At 46.2% G+C, this 27,186-nt stretch overlaps 1 protein-coding gene across 16 annotated transcripts in view; it reads right to left on the bottom strand.

Annotated features, from left to right (window-relative positions):
- EPHA5 (EPH receptor A5) overlaps positions 1 to 27,186 on the bottom strand; it is a 381,695-nt gene that overhangs the window by 231,911 nt on the left and 122,598 nt on the right. The window contains exon 1 of one of the 16 annotated variants that reach the window (XM_053260119.1): positions 24,122 to 24,167. The exons of the other annotated variants lie outside the window; for them this stretch is intronic. Within the exon in view, the coding sequence (XP_053116094.1) occupies positions 24,122 to 24,152 (31 nt within the window). The 5' untranslated portion in view covers positions 24,153 to 24,167. Of the gene's footprint in view, positions 1 to 24,121; positions 24,168 to 27,186 lie in introns of those variants that run through there. 16 annotated transcript variants of the gene reach the window in all.

Below are 27,186 nucleotides of genomic sequence, written 5' to 3'. Positions count from 1 at the left end.
GCAATGTCACCCTATGGCCCCTACCCCTCTGGTCAGTTTTAGAGAAACGAAGGTGGAGCACCATGTGAGAGGCATGCATAGTAAGGTCGTTCAATTGAAGTACCCTGCCTGTCGGGCCGCGATTGCCCCTGGGAAACATCTCGCCCACCCTGAAGGCTCCGAAGAAGGCCACTAGTGCCAACGCCCGAAACAGGGCCTCTTTGTAGGGGGTCAAACAAATCCCACCCAGCTGCCAGAGGGCCTGCTGCAAAGCCTCCGGGGTGACCGGCCTGTGCTGATCCGGCTGTGTGGGTGTCTCCCTCACCCAGCCCTCCAGCATGTGCCTCACCCTCCCCTGAATGGTTGGGGAGCCCTCTGGCCTTTGAGAAAAAGGCAAGCGCAGCCAAGTGGCCAGCTAAGGTGCTCACTGCCAGCCCCTTGGCCCGAAGGTGCACCAGGTACTGCATAAGATGCTCCGGCGGCGCTGGCCATACATGCTCGAGTCCTACCTGCAATCTAAATTGCAGAAAAACCCTAACCCTTTTGTCGTTGGCTAACCGAGTCCTGGGTGCTATGGAAGCCTGGATGGCCCTAAACGCTTCTATACTCCAAGGCTCCACAACCATTCGGGCACCTGCTCGGGCTGCCTGGCGGCTTCGGGGGCCAGCTTCCGGAACCGCTGCATCTGGAAGCGAGACAGTGTGTCTGCCACTTCATTCTGCACCCCGGGAACGTGCTGGGCAGTGAAGAGGGAATTATGGGGCAAACAGGTAAGGACCAAGGCGCAGACCAACCCCATAATGCACTGCGACTTAGAAGTTTGGTTGCTGACGATCTGGACAACGGCCATATTGTCACACCAGAACCGCACCACCGAGTCCCTGAAGGACTCGGCCCAGATGTGTGCCGCTACCACTATGGGAAAGAGCTCAAGGAACGTGAGGTCCCGCGTGATTCCCTTTCCGTACCACCCCCTAGGCCAGCGCTCCGCACACCAGCGCCCTCGCAGGTACAGGCCGAGTCCGAGGCCTCCAGTGGCATCGGACTGGACCTGGAAGTCAGCTTCGAGCAGCTGTGAAGACCGCCAGAATGATACCCCGTTAAAAGAGTCCAGGAAAGCCTGCCAGAGCCTCCTCTCCCCCCTCATGGTGGCTGTCACCCTAATGAGGAAGTGGGGCAGGCCACACCCTATCATGGCGTCGCACAGCCACCTCAGAAAGGGGCCACCAGGGGCCACCACCCTGCAGGCAAAGTTAAGGTGGCCCACCAGGGACTGCAATTTGCGTAATGTTACCTTCTTGGCCCCGCCACATTCCTTAAGCAGCTCCCTCAGGGTACTGAGTTTGCTGTCAGGGAGGTGTGAAAGCTGACCTACGGTGTCTAGTTCTATCCCCAAGAATGTTAGCTTCATGGCTGGCCCCTCGGTCTTGTCCTTTGCCAGGGGAACCCCCAAGTCACTGCAGAGAGCCTCAAACGTGTGCAGTAGGTGTGAGCATTGGTTAGACCCCGCCCTTCCTCCAAAAATAAAATCGTCAAGTTAGTGAGCGGCAGAGCTGAGCCCGGCCGCATGGCGCAATACCCACTCCAGCATAGTGCTAAAGGCCTCAAATGCCGCGCAGGAGACGGAGCATCCCATGGGGAGGGCTCTATCGATGTAGTATCCCCCATCGAAGGAAAAACCCAATAGATCAAAGTCATCAGGGTGCACTGGCAGCAGGCGAAAGGCGGACTCGATATCGCACTTCGCCATGAGGGCCCGAGGCCCACAAGCCTTAATCATGGCCACCGCCTCATCAAAAGATGTGTACCTAACCGAGCAGAGCTTGGCCGGTATGTCATCATTGACGGAGCTTCCCCTAGGGTATGACAGGTGGTGGATGAGCCTGTACTCCCGTGGCACCTTCTCTGGAACCACGCCTAGCAGGGAAACCCTCAAGGTCGGCAGTGGGAGCTTGACGAAGGGGCCCAACAACCCCCCCCCCCCGCGCAGCCTCTTTAGCAATTTTCTTAGCCACTATGTATTCCATTCCCTCCATGGATTTCAGGTTGCGTGCAAAACTATGGGTACGTCTGGATTGGCATGGTATCCTAAAACCCTCTACAAAACCTTCCTCTACATAGCGTGTGCGCTCCCTATCGGGGTAGTCGCGCAGCGGCCTCTGGAGCACTGGGATCCTAGTTGGGCTGGGGCCCTTTTCCCACACCAGTCCCTTGTGCGGCTGCAGGACACTTTCCCCCTCCCGAGCCTTGGTAGCCTCCCCGTCCCCTGAGGGCCTTAGTCCTCTGACAGTGGAGGCCAGCATGTCGCCCGCCACAGAAGCCACAATCATGCCTATACTTGCACGGGGAGCACGCACATTTCCCATTCTTATTAAATTCTCAGCATACCAGGGGACTTTGAACCCCCTGGGCGCCCAGAGCCGAGGCTGCTGACGCTGCTGGTGTCTTGGAAATGAGGTGGCCGCTGTCAGATCGCTCGCCGACCAAAGGTCTGGCGGGCATCATGATCTGGAGCCAAAGCTCAGGGTGCTGCCTTTCCCAGGAGATCGCTGCATTGTTGGAAGCGCACTCCCGGAACGCTTGGTCGTAGCGCTCCCAGGCATTAGCGGCAAAGTCCATAAAGGCCCTATGGATAATGTCAAAGTATTTAATGAGCACGGGGCCCCTCTTGGGGAACCTTTGCATTACTACGCCCATATAGACCGTAAACCCTGAAACCCAATTGGCCCAGTTATGCTCAATGGGCTTCCTTCTTGTCTTCTCCCTGTCCTTCCCTTGGGCCCCGTCCTTGTCCATTGGCTCGGGTTCCTTGAAAAGCAATTGGAATATATCCATGCACTCACCCCTCCAGATGCGCTCCTTGACCGCCGGCAGGAGATGGTCTCCCAGTGGGACTGGCCCGTCGCCGGCGTGCCATGCGGAGCCCATCTGAGGTGCTGCCCCGTGGGGGGCCACTGGGGAGCCTCCCCCCTGCCAAACCTGGTTACAGGTGGCGTGCGGCGACGCCCAGTTAACAGGGCCCAGATACCACCCATACGGCCCATAGGGGGCATTGTATGGCATGCCCCAAGGCCATGCCCCTTGCGGTGACTCACCAGCGCCGCTCCCGTCATCCTGGGGCTCCTCGCCACCGTCGCCCGGTCCCGGTCCAGCCTGGGGTGGCTTGCCCCTTCGCGATTCAGCTGCAGCTGGCCCCGCTGCCGCTTCAAGAGCTGCCAAACGGTCAGCAAAACCCTGCATCAGCTTGGCCTTCTTGGCAGCCCTGGATGTCCTCACCAGATGTGGGGGAACCCCTGAAGGCCCCCCCCGCTTCATCCCCCTCTGGGGTAGTGCACTGTTTTTCCAGAGCTTGGAGGAGGGCGATAAGCGCCCTGATGGCGCCCAGCTCCAGATCACCCTCGTCGTTAGATGACTCTATGGGGACATTCGGCCTCTTAGTGGCGTGCACGGGCTTGCCACCCTTCTTGGCTGGGGCCTTACCACCCTTTTTTTCTGGGGCCTTCTTTGGGCCCATGGTGGCTAAGCCCGCCTTTTTCAGCCCACGATGTACTCTCAACCTTTGCCTCCTAGCCCTGTGCCACTCAGCCCACGGTGTACTCTCAACCTTTGCCTCCTAGCTCTGTGCCGCCCAGCCCCTCTGCTCCCGATTTTCCCGCTACCACACGAAGCTCCCACAGGTCCCGGCCCCGCCCCATGCACTCCAAACCTCGGCTGGGTCACCGGCCTGCTGCGCTTTAAGATGGTCATTGTCCAAGCTGCTCCTTGAGGATGGCCGGGAGTCTCTATGCAGAGCTGCTCCTGGAGGATGGCTGGGGAGTCTCCCTGCGGCTAGGCCACAGCCAGGGCCGGAACGGGGGGCGAGGCCCGACTCCCCCAATATCGCCGCAGCCGCGGCAACAGGACCGGGGCGGCCACTCGGTGTCTTAACCGGTGGCGGGCCGCTCGTTACGCTGGGCGATGGGGCTTAAGTGCCCACGCCGCCGCTACAGCCCCCAGGCGTGCCACTGTGTCCTTGAAGTGGCAGGGCTTAAGAGCCCCCGTCCGCGCTACTGCGTTACCGCACCCTGAGCGCGGCTGCCCGAACAGCCTGTGGAGCCGCAGAAGTACCCGGAGCGGTGGGGCTTAAAAGCCCTCGGCTGGCGTTGCCGCGGCCCCGGCGCGGCAGCTCGGACCAAGCCGCCTCTGGGCCCGAAAAAGGCTCCCAGGCCACGGAGCCACCATAAGCGGGCCGCTCTGGGAGCCCTGGGAGCCGACTTGGCCCGGCCCTTTGCGGCCGCTACAGCCCCCAGCGCAGCCGGCTAGGCCCCGCCACTCGCTCCGACTCGGCCCGGCCACGTGCAGTGCCGGCCTTGGAGCTCCAGCAGACGTCCGTCCTCTCTCTGCGCTGACGAGAGAAAGAGTGAGTCGGCGCCTGTGTGCTGCCGACTCGCTGCTAAGAGGCCCTGCCCCAGAGACACCTCGGAGCCAATGGGAGCTGGCTCCCAATGCCACGTGCTCCTTTGAGGTGGGGGCTGGTGGAAAACGAGCCGCGCCGCCTAGAAGGGTGGCGATCGGCTGGCTTCTACTTATTGAAGAAAAGGATGAGGGATACATTTTCTGGGCTGGCAAACAGACTAGAACAAAGTCAAGAGAGGAGTCCAGATCAGTGTTCCCTCTAACAGGGATTCCCAGACATTGCTGACTACAACTCCCAGAATCCCAAAGCAAAAGCCATTACTGCTGGGGACTCTGGGAGTTGTAGTCAACAACATCTGGGAATCCCTGTTAAAGGGAACACTGGTCCAGATCAGTCTACAGATCAAACAGCATAAAAGCCTACTTTTTCAACTGATGCAAAGACTGATATAGGATGACACAGATCAACCAAGCAGTATAGAGTTATGCAAAGACTAACTGGACAACTGGCTCCAGCCAGTGATAAAAATTTCTGGAAAAAATAGAAGCTAAAGGGGTTGGGGGGGAGGGGGAGCAGCAACCAGATGTTAAAAAGTACTCACAGTATTTCCCACACATGCTTCTAATTCCTTACTCCTGTGGTAAAATGTTATGAAATTACTCTGTCTGTGAGATTTTAAAACTTTTTTTTAAGCATGGGATGTCTGTTAAGTCATTGCAATTGTAAAAATTCAATTTGGGCCTAATTTCTTAGGCTCCCTCACTCTGGCTCCGTCATAAATTACCTCAGCAACAACCTGCACTGCACAGTCTTCCCCTATCATAGGGTAGCATGGTAAACTCTCTGGGAATCCATCTTAAAGAAACATTATCCTGAAAACAAAATACCTCTTTGTGCTATATGGTTTGGATAGCTTCTGATATTATAAGAGGATTTTCCTACAGGATACAGCCTTCATGATCAAGGTAAAGTTAAATGCTGGTATGAATAGTGGCCACTTGTAAGACATAAAATTGTGCAATCTAGATTTCTGAATCCAGCACAATCCCCTCCCCCAGTTAAAACACTGGTTGTCACTGCTTCGAAACATCACCATCTTCCATAACCATTTCTGAGAAATTAGGCCTTTTTTCCAAGCTGAACCATGGAGTATAAAATCTAGCAAGAATTTTGAATTAAACACATTTTTTCCATTAAGATCACCACTAGCTTCCTACACAAAGCCAGAAGTACTAGAAGGAACCTTAGCAGAAGTACTAGAAGGAACCATAAGAATAGCCTTGTCTAATAATAATAACAACAACAACAACTCACTATCCCCTCTGTTGTTTGTAATCGCCATGACCCCACTTTCACAAATACTAAACAAAACAGGCCTCGCATACCAAACATCTAAAACATCCAGTAAAATCAACCGTCTGCTGTACATGGACAATCTGAAGTTGTATGGAAAGTCCCAGTCAGAAATTGAATCACTGCTAAGCACTGTCCGTATATTCAGTAGTGATATAGCAATGGAGTTTGGACTAGACAAGTGTGCTACATTAATAATGAACAGAGGGAAAATAAGAAAAACAGAAGGAATAGAACTGCCCAATGGAAGCAACATCCAGAACCTGGAAGAGAAAGAACATTACAAATACTTGGGCATTCTCCAGGCTGATAACATCGCACATACTGAAGTTAAAAGAAAAATAGGAAGTGAATACATCAGGAGAGTTAGAAAAATCCTCAAGTCCAAACTCAATGGCGGGAACACCATACAAGCCATAAACACCTGGGCTATACCTGTTATCAGATACACTGCAGGAATAATAGACTGGACCCAGGCAGAGCTACAGACGCTAGATCGTAAGACCAGGAAAATCATGACCATCAATCATGCTCTGCACCCCCGCAGTGATGTCGATAGGCTATACCTCCCGCGCAGCTCAGGTGGAAGAGGAATGCTGCAAGTCCATCAAACAGTAGAGGAGGAGAAAAGAGGCCTTGAAGAATATATCAAGGACAGTGAAGAAGATGCACTTCAAATGGTCAATAACGCGAAACTATTCAACACCAATGAAAGAAAGCAGGCCTACAAGAAAGAACAAGTCAAGAACGGAGCAGAAAAATGGAAAAATAAGCCCCTGCATGGTCAATATTTGCACAATAAAAGTGGAAAATCAGACATCACCAAGACCTGGCAATGGCTTAAGAATGGCAACTTGAAGAAAGAAACAGAGGGTTTAATACTGGCTGCACAAGAACAGGCACTAAGAACAAATGCAATAAGAGCAAAAGTCGAAAAGTCCACCACAAACAGCAAGTGCCGCCTTTGTAAAGAAGCAGATGAAACAGTGGACCACCTAATCAGCTGTTGTAAAAAGATCGCACAGACTGACTACAAACAAAGGCATGACAAGGTGGCAGGGATGATACACTGGAACATCTGCAAAAAATACAAGCTACCTGTAGCCAAACATTGGTGGGACCATAACATTGAAAAAGTTGAGGAAGATGAAGATGTAAAAATACTATGGGACTTTCGACTACAAACAGACAAACATCTGCCACACAATACACCAGACATAACTGCAGTTGAGAAGAAAGAAAAACAAGTGAAAATAATCGACATAGCAATACCAGGGGATAGTAGAATAGAAGAAAAAGAAATAGAAAAAATCACCAAATACAAAGATCTACAAATTGAAATGGAAAGGCTGTGGCAGAAAAAGACGAAAATAATCCCAGTGGTCATTGGCCCCCTGGGTGCAGTTCCAAAAGACCTTGAAGAGCACCTCAACACCATAGGGGCCACAGAAATCACCATCAGCCAATTACAAAAAGCAGCTTTACTGGGAACAGCCTATATTCTGCGACGATATCTATAACAACTGACAATAAAATTCTGGCATCCCAGGTCCTTGGGAAGGACTCGATGTCTGGATAAAACAAACCAGTCAATAACACCTGTCTGACAGTGTAAACAAGAAATAATAATTCGATTTCTATACCGCCCTTCCAAAAATGGCTCAGGGCGGTTTACACAGAGAAATAATAAATAAATAAGATGGATCCCTGTCCCCAAAGGGCTCACAATCTAAAAGAAACATAAGATAGACACCAACAACAGTCTCTGGAAGTACTGTGCTGGGGGTCAATAGGGCCAGCTACTCTCCCCCTTCTAAATAAAGAGAATCGCCATGGTAAAAGGTGCCTCTTTGCCAAGTTAGCAGGGGGTATCACACCAAAGGTCCACCAAACCAGCATCCTCTGGCCAGCCAGGTGCAACCAAGAAGCCTACAGCTGCAAGGCACAAAGACAACAGCTTCCCCACCCCAGCCAGCTCTTAGATGTCCTCAGTATCAATTCAGCATTATATAGCCTCCAGATCTGGATGTTACATACAGCAATCATGACTAATTGCCAGTGCCAGACTTATCCTCCATGAATTGGCTAATCCTCTTTCTGCCACATCTTTTGGCAGTAAAGGCTGCCTACGGGCAGACTGTGATCTACTTGTTGTAAGAAAATTAGTTAAGTGAAAAACAGTCATCAGTTTCATCTGTTCAATGAAACAGAACATAATAGCAAGCTCTTAATTTGTTCAATATTATGTTTATCAAATGTTTAGAATAAATGCACTGTCAGGAAAACAAGAATTATCTTGAAACACACACACACTGCTGTTGCAATCTACACAACTATTCTCTCGTCACATGCTTAAAGCAGCAGCATACATTAAGCAGTAATTTCAAAATTCCTTGATTTTAAAACATTCCACCAAATTGCTCTCTTTATAAACATCTCTCCTATCTATTGAAATATGCATTTGTATAATTCAGCTTCATCCAGTCACTGAGTTATATTCCAAAGTCCCCTTCCTTCAAAAGAAGGAGCTTGATCCAGGAAAGAGAACCTTAGGTACAACCTGACATAATAAAAATGCAAGTCTAACTTTAATTTACACCGAGTTGTATCCAAAAGATCACTTCCATTGGATCAAAGCCATTCCACCAGTGGAAGGAAACATTTGGATACAATTCATCAAGTACAAGATGCAACTCATGACTTAATTGTCCTTTTTAAAAATCCAAGCCTCTGTTCAAAGCATAATTAGACATTCAATGGGGCAACTGTGTGGCCTTCTTTCTGCAGTTCCTGGCCTCATTTTTGTACAAATCTGCTCTTAGAATTTTTGGCAGCCTTTTGCTATAAATACTGTTAGGTGGAAAGTGACAGCATATGCACCAGCTGTGATTAATTTTGGTCCTTTAAATACCATACAAGTTCCAGAATATAGGCACAAAGCATAATTAATTGGGGGTGGGGGGGGGGGAGAAAAGAAAAGGAGAAATTTTCTTTTCAGTAAAGGATGCCATTTCATTGTTTCTGGGGTACAATCACGAAAAAAATTAAAAAACTGTATTAAAAAGACAGGTTTTTCTACTTGAAACAGATTGTTTTGACTTAAATTTGGGGTTTTTTATGTTTAAAAAATGTAAATAAAATACTAACTTGCTCCCAAAGGGAAATAACCTGGTTAAAATTAAGTCTTGCATTGAGCTAAGATACATGGGTCTGCCAGGCCCATACAGCTAAAAACATGAACAGGATTTCACAAATGACAACAGATTAAGAGGCTGTTTTCATGTGCAGCCTAACCTGGACTAGAGACATCCAGCCCAGATTAGGCTGCACATGACAACCACTGGGATGAAGCCCAATCCCAGTGGGGCAGCGCTGCCTAGCCCCACTATTTAACCCAGCTGTTAACTGAGGTTAAGGAGCAAGCACTCTCTTACCACTGGAAACCTGCTCGTTTGTGAGTATGGGCTGCTTCCAGCCCAGCCACACACTGAGACGGGCATCTAGAGTTTCCATCTTTGGGGGAGAATGCCCCAATGCAGCACGTGTGTCACATGTCACACAGTGCATTGTGGGATTCATGGAGGCCCAGACAATGAGGTCTGGCCTCAGATCAATCTGCCCTGCTCTGCCCTGCACAATGAACCTATTGATTCATCAGAAGGGGTCTCTCCCACTGTTCTTGTACAAAACTCATATGGTACACTTTGAATGTGAGTAGATTTAAGAGATGTTAACTCCAACATGGTAGTGGGTTGTCATCCATTACCCAATATCAATGAAATGCTGCTTACATTACTAACAATTAGGGATGTGCGAACTGCCTCAAGGTTGAGCTGATTTGTGTTCGAACCAGCTTGGTTAACCTTGAGGTTGAGCCAAACCCCTAGGCCAGTTCGGGCATGTGAGACATGGTTAATTTAAAAAAAAAAAATCACACTTAACACTGCTGAGGGCTTTTTAGGCCTCAAGGGTTGCTGCTGTGGCCACGGGGTGTGTGTGTGTGTCTCTGGCAGCTCCCCCTCCCACTGCCAGTCTCCCCCTGGTTACTCAAGGGCTGTTTCAGCCTGTGTTTGGCCATTTTTACCCTTGTGAATGTGCAGTGGCCATTTTGGAGACTGCTATGCATGCACATGGGCCATTTGCATGGCTGGATCATGACCGAAAATAAGCAGAACCAGCCCATGGGGAGGCCGGCGGGTGGTGGCGGAATCTGCCAAAGACACGCACACCCCGTGCTTACATGAGCATCCCCCGAAGCCACCAAAGCCCTCAGTGGCAGTAAATGCAATTTGTTTTTTAAAAAAATTAACTGTGTCTGGCACCCCCAAATCCACCCAAACTGGTTCAAATTTGAACCAAATCAGGGTCCTCATTTGGGGTGCCAGAACTGAACAAGCTCGGTCCAGTTCGAGTCTGCTTCGGATTCAAACTGAACTGAGCAAACCAGTTTTGTGCACATCCCTACTATCAATGTGCATGGTGTAACATAAACAAAGTGCACTGAACATCTTACACTCTAGATTTAGTTAAAGGGGGAAACAGAAACAAAAGTAACGATATATAGAGCCCCACTTTCCTTGTACAAAGCCTTGAACCTTTAACTCTTGTCCAGTGAGTTTTCTAACCACCACTAAACCATGAAGCAACTACTTCTGCAAAACTCTTTATCTGTCATTGTGAATGGTAGTATAATTTTAATCCTCATGGAAGTAATTATGCACATGCACTCACGAATGAGATATTAATTATGCCATAATAATTGCTAAAGGACTGGGTAATGAGCTCTTACTTTGCATGACAAAATGGTCAGCCAGTATACATGGACTATTTAATCTAGGGTTGTGCGTTGTTGTTTTTCTGTTTTGTTTTGACCTGAATCCGGAACACCTCCATTTTGTTCTTTGATCGAAATCAACCAATCCAAAACACCCCAATTTTGTTCTTTTTTCAAAATTGCAAAATCCGAATCGGAAACATTTTGTATTTTAAAAAATGGCCCCGGGGCAAAACTAGTGGGTGGGGGTGGTAGTGCCCAATGAGTGGAAGATAACCCAAATTTCAGAAGAATTGGGCAAAGGGCTAATTTTTTGGTGAATTTTTGAAGTTTAAGATTTTTCCCTTAGGGAATAATGGAGGTTTCAGCAAAAGTATAGCTTCACGAGGGGGTGGGGGTGGCCAAGAGCAGAGTAGGGTGGGTAGTAGTTCCCAGTGGGGGCAAAGATGCTACCACAATTTTTTCCCAAGGAATTGGGCAAAGGGCTGATTTTGGGTGATTTTTTGAAGTTCATGTGTCTTTAAGGTTTTTTTCGCCCATAGAGAATAATGGAGGTTTCAGTAGCCCCATAACTCCAGCTGGGGGGCACTGGAGTGGCCCAGAGCGAGTGGTGGTGTAGTGCACATAGGATGCCAACCACCCCCATACCCACAAGCCCGTGGGGTACAGGGTTTGGTTATTTCTGAGGTGTTCTGAATGTAGATTCTCTGGTAGCATATGAGAGAGATTCGTGGTTTGTTATTGAAAATCTCATATGCTGCCAGAGACTCTACATTCAGAACACCTCAGAAACAATAAAACCCAGTACCCCTGAGTTAGCAACTCATGGGGGTGGCTGGCAACCTCTGTGCAATACACCACCACTCACTCTGGGCCACCCCAGCACCAGCCCCCCAGTGCAGTTATGGGGCTGCTGAAACCTCCATTGTTCCCTATGGGATAAAACCTTAAAGACACATAAAATTCAGAAATCAATTTAAAATCAGGCCTTTGGCTAACTCCTTTATAATCTGGGTGGTGGCCAGGCACCCCTTGGGATGCTAATAGCCCAACCCACTGCTCTACCCCCTTTCTGCCCCAAATTTGCCACAAAGAAATGCAAACTTCAACAATTCATAGAAAATCATTGCCAGGCAGCACACACAACAACAGAGAACAGCAGACTAGCAGAGCTTCTTAAAGAACCGAGTTTCCAAATCAAGCATCAGATTCAGCAAACTACAGCCAACAGCAGCATCAAGTGTGCCTTGCCCTCCCTCCTCCACCAAGCAAGCAGATCTCATCCACAGACATTTTTTTCCAACACAACAACAACACAACAACAGCAGAGCTTTACAAAGAACCAGGTTTCCAAAGCAAGATCACACAGATGCAGCAGAACAACAAACCATCCTAGGCAGGCAGGCATTTGAATTGCATTACACACACACACACACACACACACACACACACACACACACACACACTAGGGAGCAGTAAGGGAACAGAGAGACACAATATAACTATAGCTACACAATAGCTAGATTCTCCCACACATAACTCCTGTTTAAACTTCCTCTAAACTAAACCACAACACAGAACTTTTAAAATTCAACTGCAACCTCAAACCTCCTTCCAACTTGCCTCCCCAAAGTCAATTGCAACCCTAAACTTCCCTCCAACTTGCCTCCCCACTCACTCAGGACACTAGTGGCTGCTGGCACAGGGCACAGTCAGGCAGTGATTCTCTCAAGGGGGTGGAAAAACAAATCTTCTAGAACAAAAAAGCAAGCAATGCAGCAGCAGTTAATCCATTCCCAGACTGGGATGCAGCAGCATGCAGTAGCCATAGCAGGCTTGCATGCTGGGCGCAGGCTGGCAGCAAGACAAGCATGGCATCATGGAAACATGAGTTTAGACATGCAATGCAAAACTAGTTCTTTCTCTCTGTCTTCAATGAGGCAGTCAGAAAGGCAGAAGCAACTGAGCAACTAACTTCAAGGAACTGAACCAAACTCCCCCCCCCCCCACACACACACTCAAAGCAATCAGCCCAGAGAGGGTGGAAACAGGGCATTGTTTGCTAGAGCTGACCATTGTTAATCAGAACTTCTTAGCACACAATTAGATTACAATACAACCCATTCCAAGGAAACGAGCTTCCTCAGCGATGCTGTGCCTGCCTTTTGCATATCTTATCTCCTGCTAATCTTCTTGACAAACACTCACTGCCTCGCTAGTTCCGAAGAACAAAACTTCGGCTCCGGAATAGGGTCATTTGGATTTGTATTAAAAAGAAATATTTATTTTTAATTTTTTTTCATTTCGATTTGTATACAAAATGTCCAAAAATGCCATTTTCGGACACAAAACATTTTGTTGCCGAATCGAAATGCACAAGCCTAGTTTAATCTTATGAATCTCTAAAGAGATTGAATACAAATATGTTGGTCATCTTTTCTAGAGTACAGAAATGTAAAATAGTATGTTTGTCATGTTTGTTCAATACTGATGTGGAATTACTGAGCTGTCGGAAGTTTGGAACAGCTCCATGGTTATGGAAACTTTTTTTTTCCAGCAAGTTTCCATTATACTGTGAAAATTCCATTCTTCTGGGCAGAAGCAAAATGGCGTTCGTAACAAAAACACCTAACTAATTAGTAGTCAGGGATTTCATCTACCATTTGGTCCTAAAACCTTCCATCAGCTGGATGGAGGTCGGTATGTGTGCAGGGCTCAGTCCTCCTTCTGGAGGTGTGGGGCCAGTGGGCCCCCAGACCCTGAAAAGTCTGGAAAACCCTGGATGAACACCCAGAGAGACCTATCTGCAATCATCGGGCTGAACGGGAAGAGGCATTTCCATCGCCCAGTAACAAACGACCTGCTATAAATGCTTTTCCTGCTCTAATAAATCTCTGAGATGACTACGGCTGTGAGTTTTTTAGATCTACAGTATTTTTACTCTCAACTTTTGCTTATTTTTTGCTATCTTCTATTTTGAATCCTTCTATGGACTTCACCAGAGAGCTCAGCATTCCAATACTATTAGCTTTTAGTTTTGCTTTGAAGAATCCTTTTAAAATGTTAGAGGCTACAACAATTACTTATTTTATCTTGATCTTTAACCTACATGTAATCTGTCAGAGATGATCATGAACTTTGTATTTTCTGAGAACCCCCCTCGAACTTTTCAGCAAAAAAGTGTGACAACTGCAATGGAGAAGAGGAATGGCGAAGAAGATTGGATTGGAGAGAAAAGCAGTTCTTTCATGGGTCTTTTAAAAACTGTCCTGCAATGCCACATATTTACACATTTAACCAGCTTAAGTTTTACTTACAAAGTCCCAACTGGAAAGACTTTGCGTTTGGGAGGATTTGCCTGGCAGATCTTCCTTGAATTTATAGTTCCTTCTGTTTGCACAGCTGACAAAGTGTTTTATGGCTGGACAATTATCTTCCTATTACCAACCATTTGAAGCTCTGACTGGGGAAATGAAAAATTACTGGTGAGAACTGGCTGACTGTTTCGGCAGAGGAAAAGGAAGACTGTTTTCCTATGTTTTATCTCTCTTAGTGGAATCAGGACTTCTCGGTCTTTTGTAGTTCAATACCACTGATGGAACTGCTATTCAATCACAGTTAATGTCAATTAGCATTTTGTATCGGGATCTTGACTTTACTTTGAAGAATATCTAACCTTGTTACTCAGCTGAGTTGGAGTGATGATGATTTTTTATTCTGGTGTTGCAACCATGGTACTTTTTGTTAAGCACAGGGAGGGGAAATTGGCATGGTGGGGCGAGACTGTTGAGTGGTGTTTCACTTTAAGATAATTTAAGAAGATTTTACAAAAAGGGGTCTTTTAAAGTATCTAAATCTTATTTAAAGGTTTATTTGCTTCGGCTATATGTCTTTTGGTGTGTCCTAGCAGAACTACTTAGTTTTTTTATAGGTAGCCATGGCGAGATTTACGCGGAAGGATTCTAACTGAAGGAATTTTACTGTATAGAAATCTGATAAACCTCTGTTCCCAGGCATAGAAGTTAAAGTCCCGGCACTGTTTATTAGTCTCCCCCTAAATGAGAGAGTGTCCTTGGACACTGGTTTTAAGATTTGATACTAACCCTATGTTATGTGAGTCAGCTGAGATGTTTACCAGATTTTCTTTCTATCTGTCTTTGTGCTGGGATAAATGAAAAGCCTGGTATTTTTAGTGATGTATCTATCAGTATTTTATTTCTCTTTGCTTATATATTTTCAATATAATGAAATTATCTTTTCTCTTTTATTTCTCTTTTCCCCTGAGCTTGTTCCCCCCATCCCCTCTTTCTCCTTTTCTCTCCTTTTTGAGGTCTCCTTTTTTTGAGGTCTCCTTTTTTTTCTTTGTGGCTCCTTTTCTTGAGATATTTGACTTATTTAGGGTTCATATATAGGTTTTGACTTAGAGTATAATTAAATATTATACCTTTTTTCTTTCTTTTAACCATTAAGATTTAGGGAACTCTATATAGGGGTTTAGCATTGAAATAACCTACTCAGAAATTGAGATTTTTTTAATGATATACCCGAATGTTCCAATGACTTAAGGAAATGCTATATACATTTATGGAAAAAATGATAATTAATGTAACTAAGTTAGGGTTTCATATATAGGTTTAACTTTGCGTATAATTCAATAGTATACCTCATTAATTGGCCTTTCAATTAAGGGGCTCTATATAATGGTTTAAAACAGATAATAACCTAATTAGGAAATGGGATGTTGTATGATAAACCCAATAGTTTTAATGACTTAAGGAATTGCCACAGATTTTTGTCCTTTGCTTCTTTATGTTTCTCTTTTGCCTTTCATAGAAGAAATGAGATATATTAAGAATGGGGGAATTTTAAGTAAGGCATAAGATTATTGGCACTATTTTATTATATGATATTATAACTTTAAAAAGACTACATATCAAGATATTTATTTGGAAAGCTCAGTGTCTGACTTTTTGGTACTCTTAAGTCTTGGTTTGAACAATTTATTAGTTAGCCTTAGTTTCTAACTGAAACCAAATTTCAACTTAAAAAAAAAAATATATATATATACCTTTATCATATCTATTTTCTTCTTCTTCTCCTCAGTATCTTTTTTCACTTTCATTTCCTCCTATGGGCTTTTACTGGTTGTTATGAAACAACCAGTTATAATGTTGTTATAATGTTACCTGTTGAATGAACTGCTTGTGATGCAAACAATCAGAAGGAAACTGAGAAGGACTACATGTATGTACGGGGAGAGATCTCGGAGTCATAGCTTGATCGCCTATTCTCCCAGTGGTGGGTTATAGAGACCAGTTTGGGCTGAAGTTAGTCTATCTCTTCACGAAAGAATATCTTCCCATTTATCTCTCCGGTTTTTTGTTTGCTAAATGAAGAATAGGACTGCTGAAGGTTTAACTGGTTTCTGTCACTTGCATATCTGAGGACAAGATGGGCATTTTGATTATAAAATATTGGTGGATATGTGGTTCCGTATTTACATGTACCTTTTCCTTACAGCAGAATTTGTGTTTTAACGCTTACATTTTCTTCTCCATTGAATTTTTATGTTTTAAATTGTTATTTTGAGGCCAAGGTGAGCGTTCTATGAGGTTCATTTTTTTCTCTGATGATTGGATTTAGTTTTTTAGACGTACCCCCTATTTCTTACAGATTATCTTAACTCATTCAAGTATACGTAAATACTATTACTCTGCACAAGTCTTTTTTCCTTTTCTTTTGCTTTCCTTGCTGTGGATGAGTCATTGCTCTAACTCATGTATGATTATGTCAGTCTCAGAGATGTAACCGGTCTTATTTCTATTACTAATAAAACCAAAAATTCTATTGAAAAAAGAAAAGAAAATTCCATTCTTCTTAAACATTAACCAACCAACGTGGATTCTACTTTCCTCCCAATTCTGTATCAGTGGTATGAAAATTACTTTGCAGCATTTCCTCTTTAATGTGGAGAATGACATGACTATGAGATCAGTCAGCATGGGCTGAACAGCACTGTCCTCTCCAAGCATCTGCAAAAACTGATAGAAAATGATGACACTGGGAAGATGGAACTTATAGTTACATCGAAGTATACATTTATCCAGCATTTTCTATAGTAGTGGTCAAGTGTGTACAGCCTAATCTTATAACCTGAAGATGTTTTGCTTCTAACTACTTTGCTTGGGTAACAATGCCAAGCACTTTGATGACACAAGAAGCATCAAACAGGCAAGCAGTTGAGCAAGCATCAAACAGGCAAGCAGGGATGCACAGTTGGGGATCAAACCTTACTGAGAACAAGAAGAGACTGAGAAGCCAAGCCATGGGCTTTCTTTTGCCAGCCAGTGATGCCTACTTTATTTGGAAGCCTGCTTCACACAAAACATAGAATTGTTTAGACGTGATCAAATTTTGCCTAAACAAGATCAAATGACACACACCAAATATCAAAACATCTAGAATACTTAAAACAGCAGTGTGTGTGTGTGTGTGTTTAAAACCAGAAATAAATACAAACAACAGCAACTCATTGAGGCTCTACACACGAGCGGTGTGTAGAGCCTAACTGGGCTTTGCGGAGAGAGCTGGCTTAGCCTGCTCTCCCCACAAACGACCACTACTGCAGCCCTGGGCGGTCAAATCAGTTGCCCACACAACTACCGGCTCTGTCATGGAGCCAGAGGAAGCTTCGGGGATCAGGGGCCACTTGGCCACCAGAAGTCCCGGAACACCCCGCACAATTGTGTGGGGCATTTTAGGGGGACCCCCGAGACCGGGAGGCTGCTTGTAGTCTCCCGGTTGGGGGTCTACTCATGTGTCGGCAGCACTCAACCGAAAAAACAAGGTTTACGGAGCACTCGCTCCATTAACCTTGTTTAAGGGGAGGGGGATTTAGGCAGCCGCCTTGGAAGCACTGGACTCGCCTAGTGGTTCCAACAATCACTGGAAAGTGGACTAAGGGAGCTTAGCCCGCTTTCCAGTGATTGTGGGAATAGCTTCAATATATGTGAGATGCCTTGAACACTCTAAACTACCAGTGCCCCTCCCCTAACTTTGACACCCTGTTAACAGGCTGAAAATTTCCTCCATTTTTTGCCATTTTGGGTAGCAGGCTTGCAGAAAGGGATGGCTCCACTAATGAGTATCAGTGACCACACTCTTATATCCCAGGGGCTGCCACCCCCCCTTTTTTTAACCCCAAAGCCATGAAAGGGAAGAATGAAAGTAGTGGTCTCAGTCTCATTGGCTTGGTAGCAACACCAACAAGATTCTGGCTACCTAGTTACATCAGAAAGCAAACCAGAGTTAGGGCAATGGTTCCTACCCTCACTCTAGTAACTTGTGGGTAAGAGTGGGAAAAGATGCCCAGCTGGAGGAGAACGTAGCTTCCAGGACCACAAACGGGGTGATGGAAGGATGTCGCAAAGAAAGGAGTGGCTTTCCCGACCTCCAAAAAGTTCCCCTTTCTCACTGAAAAGGTTCAGTTCTGTTGCCAGAAAGCCATGCTTTGGGTTAGCACAAGGAGCACCCCTCTAGACATATATTCACAGCATAGGACTATGAACATTTCACCTCGTGCCTTGGTAAAAAATGGTCATTAAGCATGAGCTGAAGCTGGCAGTGTGCCTTCAGGTTAAGGGGTAAACAAACCGAAACAGGTTGCACCTACCTTTTTCCTAACGGAGGCAAGCCTTGCTGAATAGACTGCTCAAACGGAATTCCTTTCCTCAGAACTCCTTACCCTCCTGTGTGGGACAGCCACGTGATTGTTGCCTCAGGGCACATTTTTGGATATAAATACCCCAGCCAGGCCACAATAGATCAGATTCTGCTTGGACTCCGGCGGACCCTGCCTAAGTTACACCAACCTACAGATACTCAAAAGCAAACTGTGGCTGCTGTCCCCTCACTCTTTATTCCCACTTCTACCTTACACTCTATCCCAGAGGAGGCATGCCTGCCGAGCAATTTTGGAACTGACACACCAAGGAAGAATCAGTAATAGTAACTTCTCGCCTCTCCCTAAGCCTTCTTTAGCCAAATTATCACAAGCCTCGTGCCAACACTCTCATTTAGAACCATAGCCAAATTATTAAATTGCCTAGCCAAACTCTCTTTGCTTTCTGTAACCCCCATTTTTCCTCTTAATAAAGCTTCAAAACTGTACTAATGTCTCCTCATCCTTTCCAAATACACCAGAACTATTAAATCGATACTGGGAACAAACTGCTCCCCAATCCGAGCTAATTTCCCCACTTTATCCAAAAGCATAGCTGAAGTACCTTAGCCAATTGCTCCAGGGCAGTTTTGGTAAGAAATCAGAACTGTTGATTCAGCTTTAATAAAAACCAGACAGACAGTCAGATATGAAGTTCTGGCCTGAATGTTTTAATGCTGCAGCCTTTTTGCTGTTAATTTTTAAGCCAATACACTTTAAGAACAGGGAACTACAACAAAGATGAGCAATGTGACCTGTGCACTGTATGTGCACACAACAAAAGGAAGATCGTACTGCCTTGTGCAACCAGTTCAACCTCAGTCTACTTTGACTGGCTGCAAGAAGAGCCCTTACATTTATGTGCCTTATCTCTAAAGCCAGTTGGCAAATCCAGCACTGTTCTGATGTTGGGCAGCACAGATCTCCTCTACAGAAGGATGTACCAACAGAGGTAGTGCAACTTTGCTCTGTTTTCATTAATGCCCACAGTCTATGCACTATCTTCTCCCAGCTCTTTATTCCTCTCCTTTTCGGTGCTGTCCAGATCTAGCACTAACATCTCTATTGTCTCTGCTGTAGACAGTTATCCTCCTCTTTGATATTGTGTCAGCATTTTTAGCGCAACTACTGCCAAGCTTTGGAACAGAGTGATCATAATCTGCTGCAGCCTTTTCACCGAGGAAATATTGTTTTAAAAAATACTTAGGCATTTCCATAAAGCAGCCTGTTTTCTTTACTGACCTCCTTCACAGAAAACCATTCCTAGGTCAAAGACTGTTGGAACCTTTACGCAGGTTCCTTTCTCCTTTTGATTAATTTATCAATCATTATTATTGATGATAATATTATTAAATTCTGGATGCAACACACCAGGAAGTTCTCTTGTACAAATCCCACTGAAATGAGTGCTAGAAAATGTAGAAAATCTCATACTATTTTAATTTCCCCCAATTCATAATGCTAGTAGATAATGCTGAGCTGAAACACGGCCACTTTCTGCAAGCTTTTTGAACTCCACAAAAGAGGGCCCTCATTTCAATAATCTTTAAACCACATACAAGCAGGGGCAAAAATATTCACTTCCTTTAATGTGTCCGTTGCCACTTTAAGGGAGACAGGCTACAGCGTGGCACACAGCAAGGTCACTCCCCTGTCCTGGCAAAGCACTAGTCAAGAACAGGGAAGGGATCATGCTATGAATGATTCAGCACCAAAAGTACATTTTTGCAAGGGATGGCTTTCCTTTCACAGTGGACGCTTTGCCTTCTGAAAAGGGCAAACTTTGCACCCAAAAGCCAAATCCCATAAAAGTAGATTTGACTAAATCACTAGCCTGATTCAGATGTTACTGTAGCCATGTACAGTGGGGCAAAGGGAGAGGAAGTCCCGCCCCCCACTGTGTCACTCACCCACATGCCCTGCCACTCACAGTTTTTACAAGGCTTTTCTGAAGAGGGGAAAGACCTCCCCATGTTGGCAGGCATATTTGGGATTGTGAGGGTGGATCGATCCACTCTCACAATTATGGATGAGCCCACCATCACAGGGAGGGCTCTTCCCTCTTCAGACAAGTCCTGTCATAACCATGAATGGTGGGGTGTAAGGGTGAGTAAAGTGGCAGGGATGAGACTTCCTTCCCCTTTACCCCGCTGTATACGGCTACAGCAGGGCTTTTTCATAACGACTGAAGGGTACTACTTACTAATGAAAAACTGGGAATGTGAGGGGAGGGACAGCATACCCACTGTGATGTCGTGGCCCTATTCTGTAAGTGCCTGTATAGCTGTACACAGACTACAGTACTGCAACCTTGCAAATAAGTTCATGGAAACTAATGACCACATTTTTAAAACTAGGTTACTATTCAAACAACCCTATGCTCGTCTTTTGTGTCCTACCATATCTGCCAAGTCAACCAGAGGCAGTTTTAACAATGAGCGGGCAAGTTGCTCAGAGTCAGTTATATGGTACAGTAGTTAGAGGGTCAAGACCAGGACAGGAAAGGCCTGGGATCAAAATCCCACTTGGCCATGAATCCCAAGAGGGGATTCTGAGCCAGTCACACTCTTTCAGACTACCTCACAGGGTCATTGTTAGGATAGAATGTACTGTGTACACTACTCTGAGCTCACTGGAAGAAGGACAGTATAAAAATATGGTAAATAAAGCTGAGAGCCAATTTTTGCATTTCCCAGGTACTACTCAAGTGTAACCGGAAACAAAGACTACTGTGGAATACAAGACCAAACATGTGTACTGTGGGCAAATATAGCTCTCAAGTACTTTCCCAAGTCCAGGGGCATAGCTATAATTGAACAAGGAGGAACAAATTTCCCTCGGCCCCTGAGGGAGGAGCGCCCACTGGCTGGATGACAGCTTGTTCTTTGCTCTACCCTTTGTGCCTTCTTCTAAAGAAGAAGGTATGGGCCCTCCACAGGCCCTCCAAGATAGCAGGGCCCATCTTTGGTTTTTGTACCATGGTCCACTCCAACCTTGCTATGTCCCTGCCCAAGTCCCATCTGTACATTGCCTAAATGTCTTTATGCTACAGATCAGCAACTGGAAACTGCTCTCTCTCTCTCTCTCTCACCCATTTTGCTTCCTTGTACCAGAAGCCAGTCTGCAGAAAATACTGGGTTCCACAAACATGCTCACTAGATCACTTTTGACACTAGCAACCACATACTTTCATTTGATCAACACCTGTTCCAGCAAACAGCAAGGCAGGTAGTCAATCTTTTCGGGCCTTGCACTGGGCTTTGAAGGAACTCAGAAGCAGTGAGAAATCTCCAAAGCTAGTGAGACTGCAGTGACAAGCTTCTACTGCTCATTGCTCCCAAGCACCTCTGAAACAAAGCACATCAGAGACCCAAAAATCCTTGAGTCAAACTAGGTAAGGGTGCACCCAGACAGTCCACGGCTGCAAGCAATGTGGCAGGCGCCCATTGAAAGGCACCCTTTGAAAGCAGCTTGCACTGACAGACTATCAGTTCAGTCACTCCCTTGACCTCGTTTAAGAGGCAGGCTCTCTAGGTGGGTTTGCCACCGAGACATCATCGGGAGCCAGTCAGCTCCCAGCTGTTCCTGCAGGCAGCCAATCCCAGGCTAAGTTGCCCTAGCTGGGTCTTGGCTGCTTGTTAGAACAGCCTCAAGGTGTTGAATCAAAAAGTGAAAACCTAGGATTTCTGATTGAACCCAAGACTGTACAGTACACTGCAGGGTCATGGAGAAAAGTGGCCTTGGACGGAAGGGATCCTTGTGGCAAGCCCACACTTGCCTTTCTGTCAAAAGAAAAAGTTCATATCTTCATTAGTTTGCAACAACTGCAACCCTTGAAGAACTCCTAATACAAATTTATTCTCCAAGATACCTTACACAAGGTGACAGCACAATTTGTCCCCACTGTAGATACTCTACATATTTACACATTACACATTTACACAAGATTCGTTCAGAAAAGTTTTAAACTTTTCCTAACGAAAGTTGTAAACTGCCCAGAGACTTGCATTTTGGGCGGCACATAAATGTTTTAAATAAATAATAAATTAAATAAATAAAAAGAGCTGGGTGTCTCTAAACAAATGAAGAAGGGCTTACAGACAATGTAGATATACTACTGCTTTTTCAGAGTGCTTTTTCATAGTGCGTTGTGGAATTAAGACTCCATAATGTTTTAAACCACACTGCAACTTCAAAGGGAGAAAGGCATCTGAAATTCATTGATTTACATATGCATATCTGTTGTTCTTTTTAGATAACCTTATTAAGGAGAAAAATGCTTTATTCAGTAAAAGTGTAGAACTGGTGAGGAAGGCATTCCAGCTCATCTGCTTAATTATAATTTAGATACAATTTACTTGGTCCTTCTCCATCCATCATCAACATTTTAGGAAATTTCAGTTAAGGACCATTGTGCTTAAATTAAACGTGGGGGGCGGTTTGCACTTGCAGTTAAATGTAATCCTAGAGCACAGAAACCAACTAAAAGACAGCTACTGTCTAGTATTTTATGACTCAGTACAAAGGCAAATAAAAAACCAGTCTACATTTTAACAGGTAGACCAAGGCAAGAAAGATTCACAGCAATGCTCAAATATTTGAGCCTTGATTTGAGCTCATGTACCACATTCCAAAGCGTGCTCAGAAGTCCTGCCCCAGCACTGATGAGTCAAGAAAGCTCACCCCTCTTGCACTCTTCCCACTTGCAATGATTGTTGGATGAGGCAAACACCAAAAATGAAAAGTGTACAGGGAGGGTGAGTCTTCTCAGCTCATCAGCACGAGGGACAGAATTTCCAGGCACGCTCTGAAACACTGTGCACAAGAACAGCATTCCTCCCCCACCACACACACATACACATAAATGTCTGAAGAGAACTTTGGTCTTGGACAGATTTAAGACTAAATTGCAAAACTAGTTCCAAAACTAATGACCAGAAGTCTGGATGAATAAACATATGGGTTACTAATTCATAACTCATTGCTACCCACTCTCATACAATGGGAGTACGCAGGGGCGTAGCTAGGGGAGAGGGGGCCCGTGTTCATCCCACTCTCTGGCGGCCCCCCAGAGTGAGGGAGATAATGAAGAAAATAGGGAGGGATGGAGCTGGAGGGCCCTCAGGAGCTGGAGGCCCGTGTTCTTTGAACCCTTTCATTCAATTACAGCTATGCCCCTGAGAGTACGGCTGAAGGCCTTCCAGTGTGAGGGCAGTGTGAGGATTTCATTCAGATCTCTGGAGGCTAACAACTCCCACAGTCCACTCGCCCAGAGCCACTAACTGAGATCATGGAGTGGGGTGGGGGGAGGCACTGCAGCAACCCAGAAGTGAAATCTATCATCTGTTAGGCACCACATTTAACATCTGGGGGCAGAAAAGTGTTCATGTGAACAAAGTCTTAGCATACTAAAGCCCCTCTATTATAGCATCTCCAACTAAATAGTACTGCCTAATTCATGTAGCTTCCCCTGATCCTTTCAACTACAAATTCTCTTCATGCAGAGAAGGGGGCAAATTGGCAAGGCTTCTGGTGCAGTGGAAAGGCAGCTTGGACTTAGGGTACCAGTGCCCTGTAGTGATGGGAAGGATTTGAGAGAGGACTAGGCCTCACTTAGAGCAATGCTGGGCAGGTGGGCTTTTCCTCATAAGGTGGGGGGAGGGGAGCCTGGGAAAATACAGAAGGGGACCAATCCAGAGGACTGGGTGGGAACTACACTCAGCCACCAGCAGAAAAAAAGAAAGATATTTCTTTCGTTTGTTCTGTCCCAAGAGTGCCCTGAGGAAGCAGCTGGCTGAGAAGCTGCTGTGGAAATGAGAGTTGGAAGGCCTGTGAGTAGTAAGTTAGGGATCAGTTCAGTAAGGTGTGTGAGGGAAGTTGTTCTCCTTTATTAGCCTACCTTCCAGTATGCTTATGAGATCACCCTGCATTCTCTGTGTGTGTCTGTGTGTCCCTCACTATCAACTTCACAACGCCTGGACCAATATGAATCAAATTGGGGACAGTTGTAGACACACATGGGGACACCTCAACAGCATAGTTTGTGATGATGTCCTCCACCCCAATCCAAGATGGCGGATGCGTAAACCTTTGAAGTGCAAGTGGACCAACTTGTGAACTGCCTAACTGATTAGAACCATTTTTGCTACCGATGTAGGGACTCATAGGGATGCTCAAATGGCATGGTATGTGATTATGTCATTCACTCCAATTCAAGATAGTGGCCGCATGAACATCTGAGGTGCATGTGGGCTAATTTGTGGAGTGCCTAAGCTATTTGAAACAAATTGGGTACAGTTGCAGTGAGTGACACACATGGACACCTCAGTGGCATAGCTAGTGATGATGTCATCCATGCCGATTCAAGATGGCAGACACATAAACTTTTGAAGGGCTAACTTGTGAACCATTTAACCAATTTGAACCAAATTTGCTGCCACTATAGGGAAACCTCAAAGGCAAAGATTGTGATGATGTCATCCACCTTAATTCAAGATGGTGGATGTGTAAACTTTGGAGGCACATGCACTAACTTGTAGACAGTCTAACCAATTTGAAACAAATTTGCTACAGCTTAATGGACACATAGTGATGCCCCAATGGTGTAGTTTTTGATGATGTCACCCACTACGATCCAAGATGGCAGATGCATAAACCTTTGAGGCACAAGTGCACTAACTTGAGGACTGTCTAACCGATTTGAATCAAATTTGGAACAGTTGTTGTGAATTACACACAGGGACACCTCAATGGTGAACTTTATAATGATAACATCCACCCCAAACCAAGATGGAAGACACATGAACATTTGAGGTGCAAGAGATCTAACTTGTGGACCTTGATTTGCACCAAATTTAGTCCAGATGTAGAGACAGTGAAAGGAAAGTAGGCTGATTAGTTCTTACTAGAACAACTTGTTGTGTTGTTTGGATCTGAGTTGCCTGGTTAATGAACACCCCCCCCCCCGCTCTCTCTCTTATGATCTGCTTTAAGAAATGACGATCTATCTATCTATCTATCTATCTATCTATCTATCTATCTATCTATTTCTCCTGGGTGTGCCTTCGAATGTGCATCCTGGTGGCCCAGCTGATTGGCTGGGCACCCGACGGCACACCCAGGAGACCAGAGGCATGGGGGGGCATGGCTGGGGAGGCCAGAGGAGGCAGGGGGCCTGGCTGTGGGGGCAAGCGGCGGCAGCGGGCCCGGCGGCCACGCAGGCAAGCAGCATCGTCAGTGGGCCTGGCCGGCAGCCGCGCAGGCAAGCAGCGATGTTGGTGGGCATGGCCATGGAGGCCGGAGGTGGCAGGGGGCCTGGCGGCGGGCCCGGCAGCCGTGGAGCCAAGCAGCAGTGGTGGGCCTGGCCAGTGGCTGTGCAGGCAAAAGGCGGTGTTAGCAGGCATGGCCAGGGAAGCCAGAGATGGCAGGGGGCCCAGCTGTGGGGGCAAGCGGCGGAGGCAGGCCTGGTGGCCATGGAGGCAAGCAGCAGTGGTGGGTCCAGCCACGCAAGATGCCAAGTCCAGCCATGGCAAGGCAGAGCGCAGCTGGCTGAACCCGGGCCGGCAGCAGCAAGGCCAGGCGAAATGGCAGGCCTAGCCATGGCGAGGCAGACCGCCGCTGGCTCGACCCGGCAGCAGCAAAGCTGGCAGTGGCAATAAGGTGGAGAGGCGGGGTCCAGCCTGCAGTAAGCCAGAGGACCTGGGCTGGGGCGAGAGAGAGCCACAGGATCCAGCTGCAATGAGGAGACTGCTCCAGAAAAAGAATTTGAAAGGAAAGACAGAGCTCAGGGGGTAAGACCATACAAGGGGTGGGGGAAACAAAACTCAAGGGCCTGGCATGGGAATGGGTGCAAGAGAGAGCCAGTAGGGGGACACGTGACAGAGGAGGCGGTTGACAGGCGCGAGACTCAACGGTTGGTCTCCTACTGTATCGGCTACAGATAGTAGAGATGGAGACTAGGGACATTTGATGAAACTTGATGAAAATGTACAGATTGACAAAGAAAAAAGGACCATGGTATAGGAAATAAAATAAAAGAGGGCAGAATAAGTGGCGGGGGAGGAAACTGAAGGGATGCGGGGGGACAAAGCTACAGAGAGCCAGACTGTGAGGAGAAACGAACACCAGATTCCACCCTACCCCCCACCCCCCAAGTACTGAGTGGAAAAACATAGGGCCAACAGTAGCCACACTCAACACTAAAAAACAAAACAAAACACCTGAGGGACTTCTAGGACCAACACTGGGGCAAGAAGTAGGGAGGGGGAAGATGTTCTGTGTGATTCCACAGCAGCTGACCAGCCCAACAAAAACATTAAAACAAACCAAAAAATCCAGGGGGCTTTTAGAGACAACACTGGAGCAATAGGTGGGGGGATGGAAGGGGAGACACTGGGGCAATAGGTGGGGGGAAGGCAGGCAAGACACTGGGACAGAAGGTAGGGGGGTGGTAGGCGAGACACTGGGGCAGAAGGTAGGGGGATGGAACCCACAAAACAGCAGGGACAAAAAAATTCCTGACCAAATACTTGAAACACCAACCCCCCAAAAAAACATCCAAATACAAAGTGCACTGATGCACAGAAAGAACTGCAAAAAGACAATGAAGACACATGGAAAAATAAACAACTGAACAACCAGTCAAATTCTCACAACAAAACTCCAAGAAGTAAATAAACTACCACACAGAAGCTCTGTGTGGGTTCAGCTAGATGCTTTTATTGCATTATCTTGCTTTTCTTTTAATCTAATAATAAACCCTTGTTAGTGACGTGTGGTGCTCTTCATTTTAGGTCTGCTTTAGTCACACGCCTTTGGAGGCCTAGGCCTGCTCAGCCCTTCTAGGGAAGGTTTTGCCACGTTAACCTTCTCCAAGAATCTTATATGGAAAGAGTGGTTTGTCCCACATTAAAATAAAATGGATGGTGGCAGCCCACTGTGAATCCCTTACAGTCAAGGGTTCAC

The sequence above is a fragment of the Hemicordylus capensis genome, chromosome 6, assembly GCF_027244095.1.
Source record: "Hemicordylus capensis ecotype Gifberg chromosome 6, rHemCap1.1.pri, whole genome shotgun sequence".
Classification (NCBI taxonomy): Eukaryota; Metazoa; Chordata; class Lepidosauria; order Squamata; family Cordylidae; genus Hemicordylus; species Hemicordylus capensis.
This window is presented reverse-complemented; position numbering and strand designations above follow the sequence as displayed.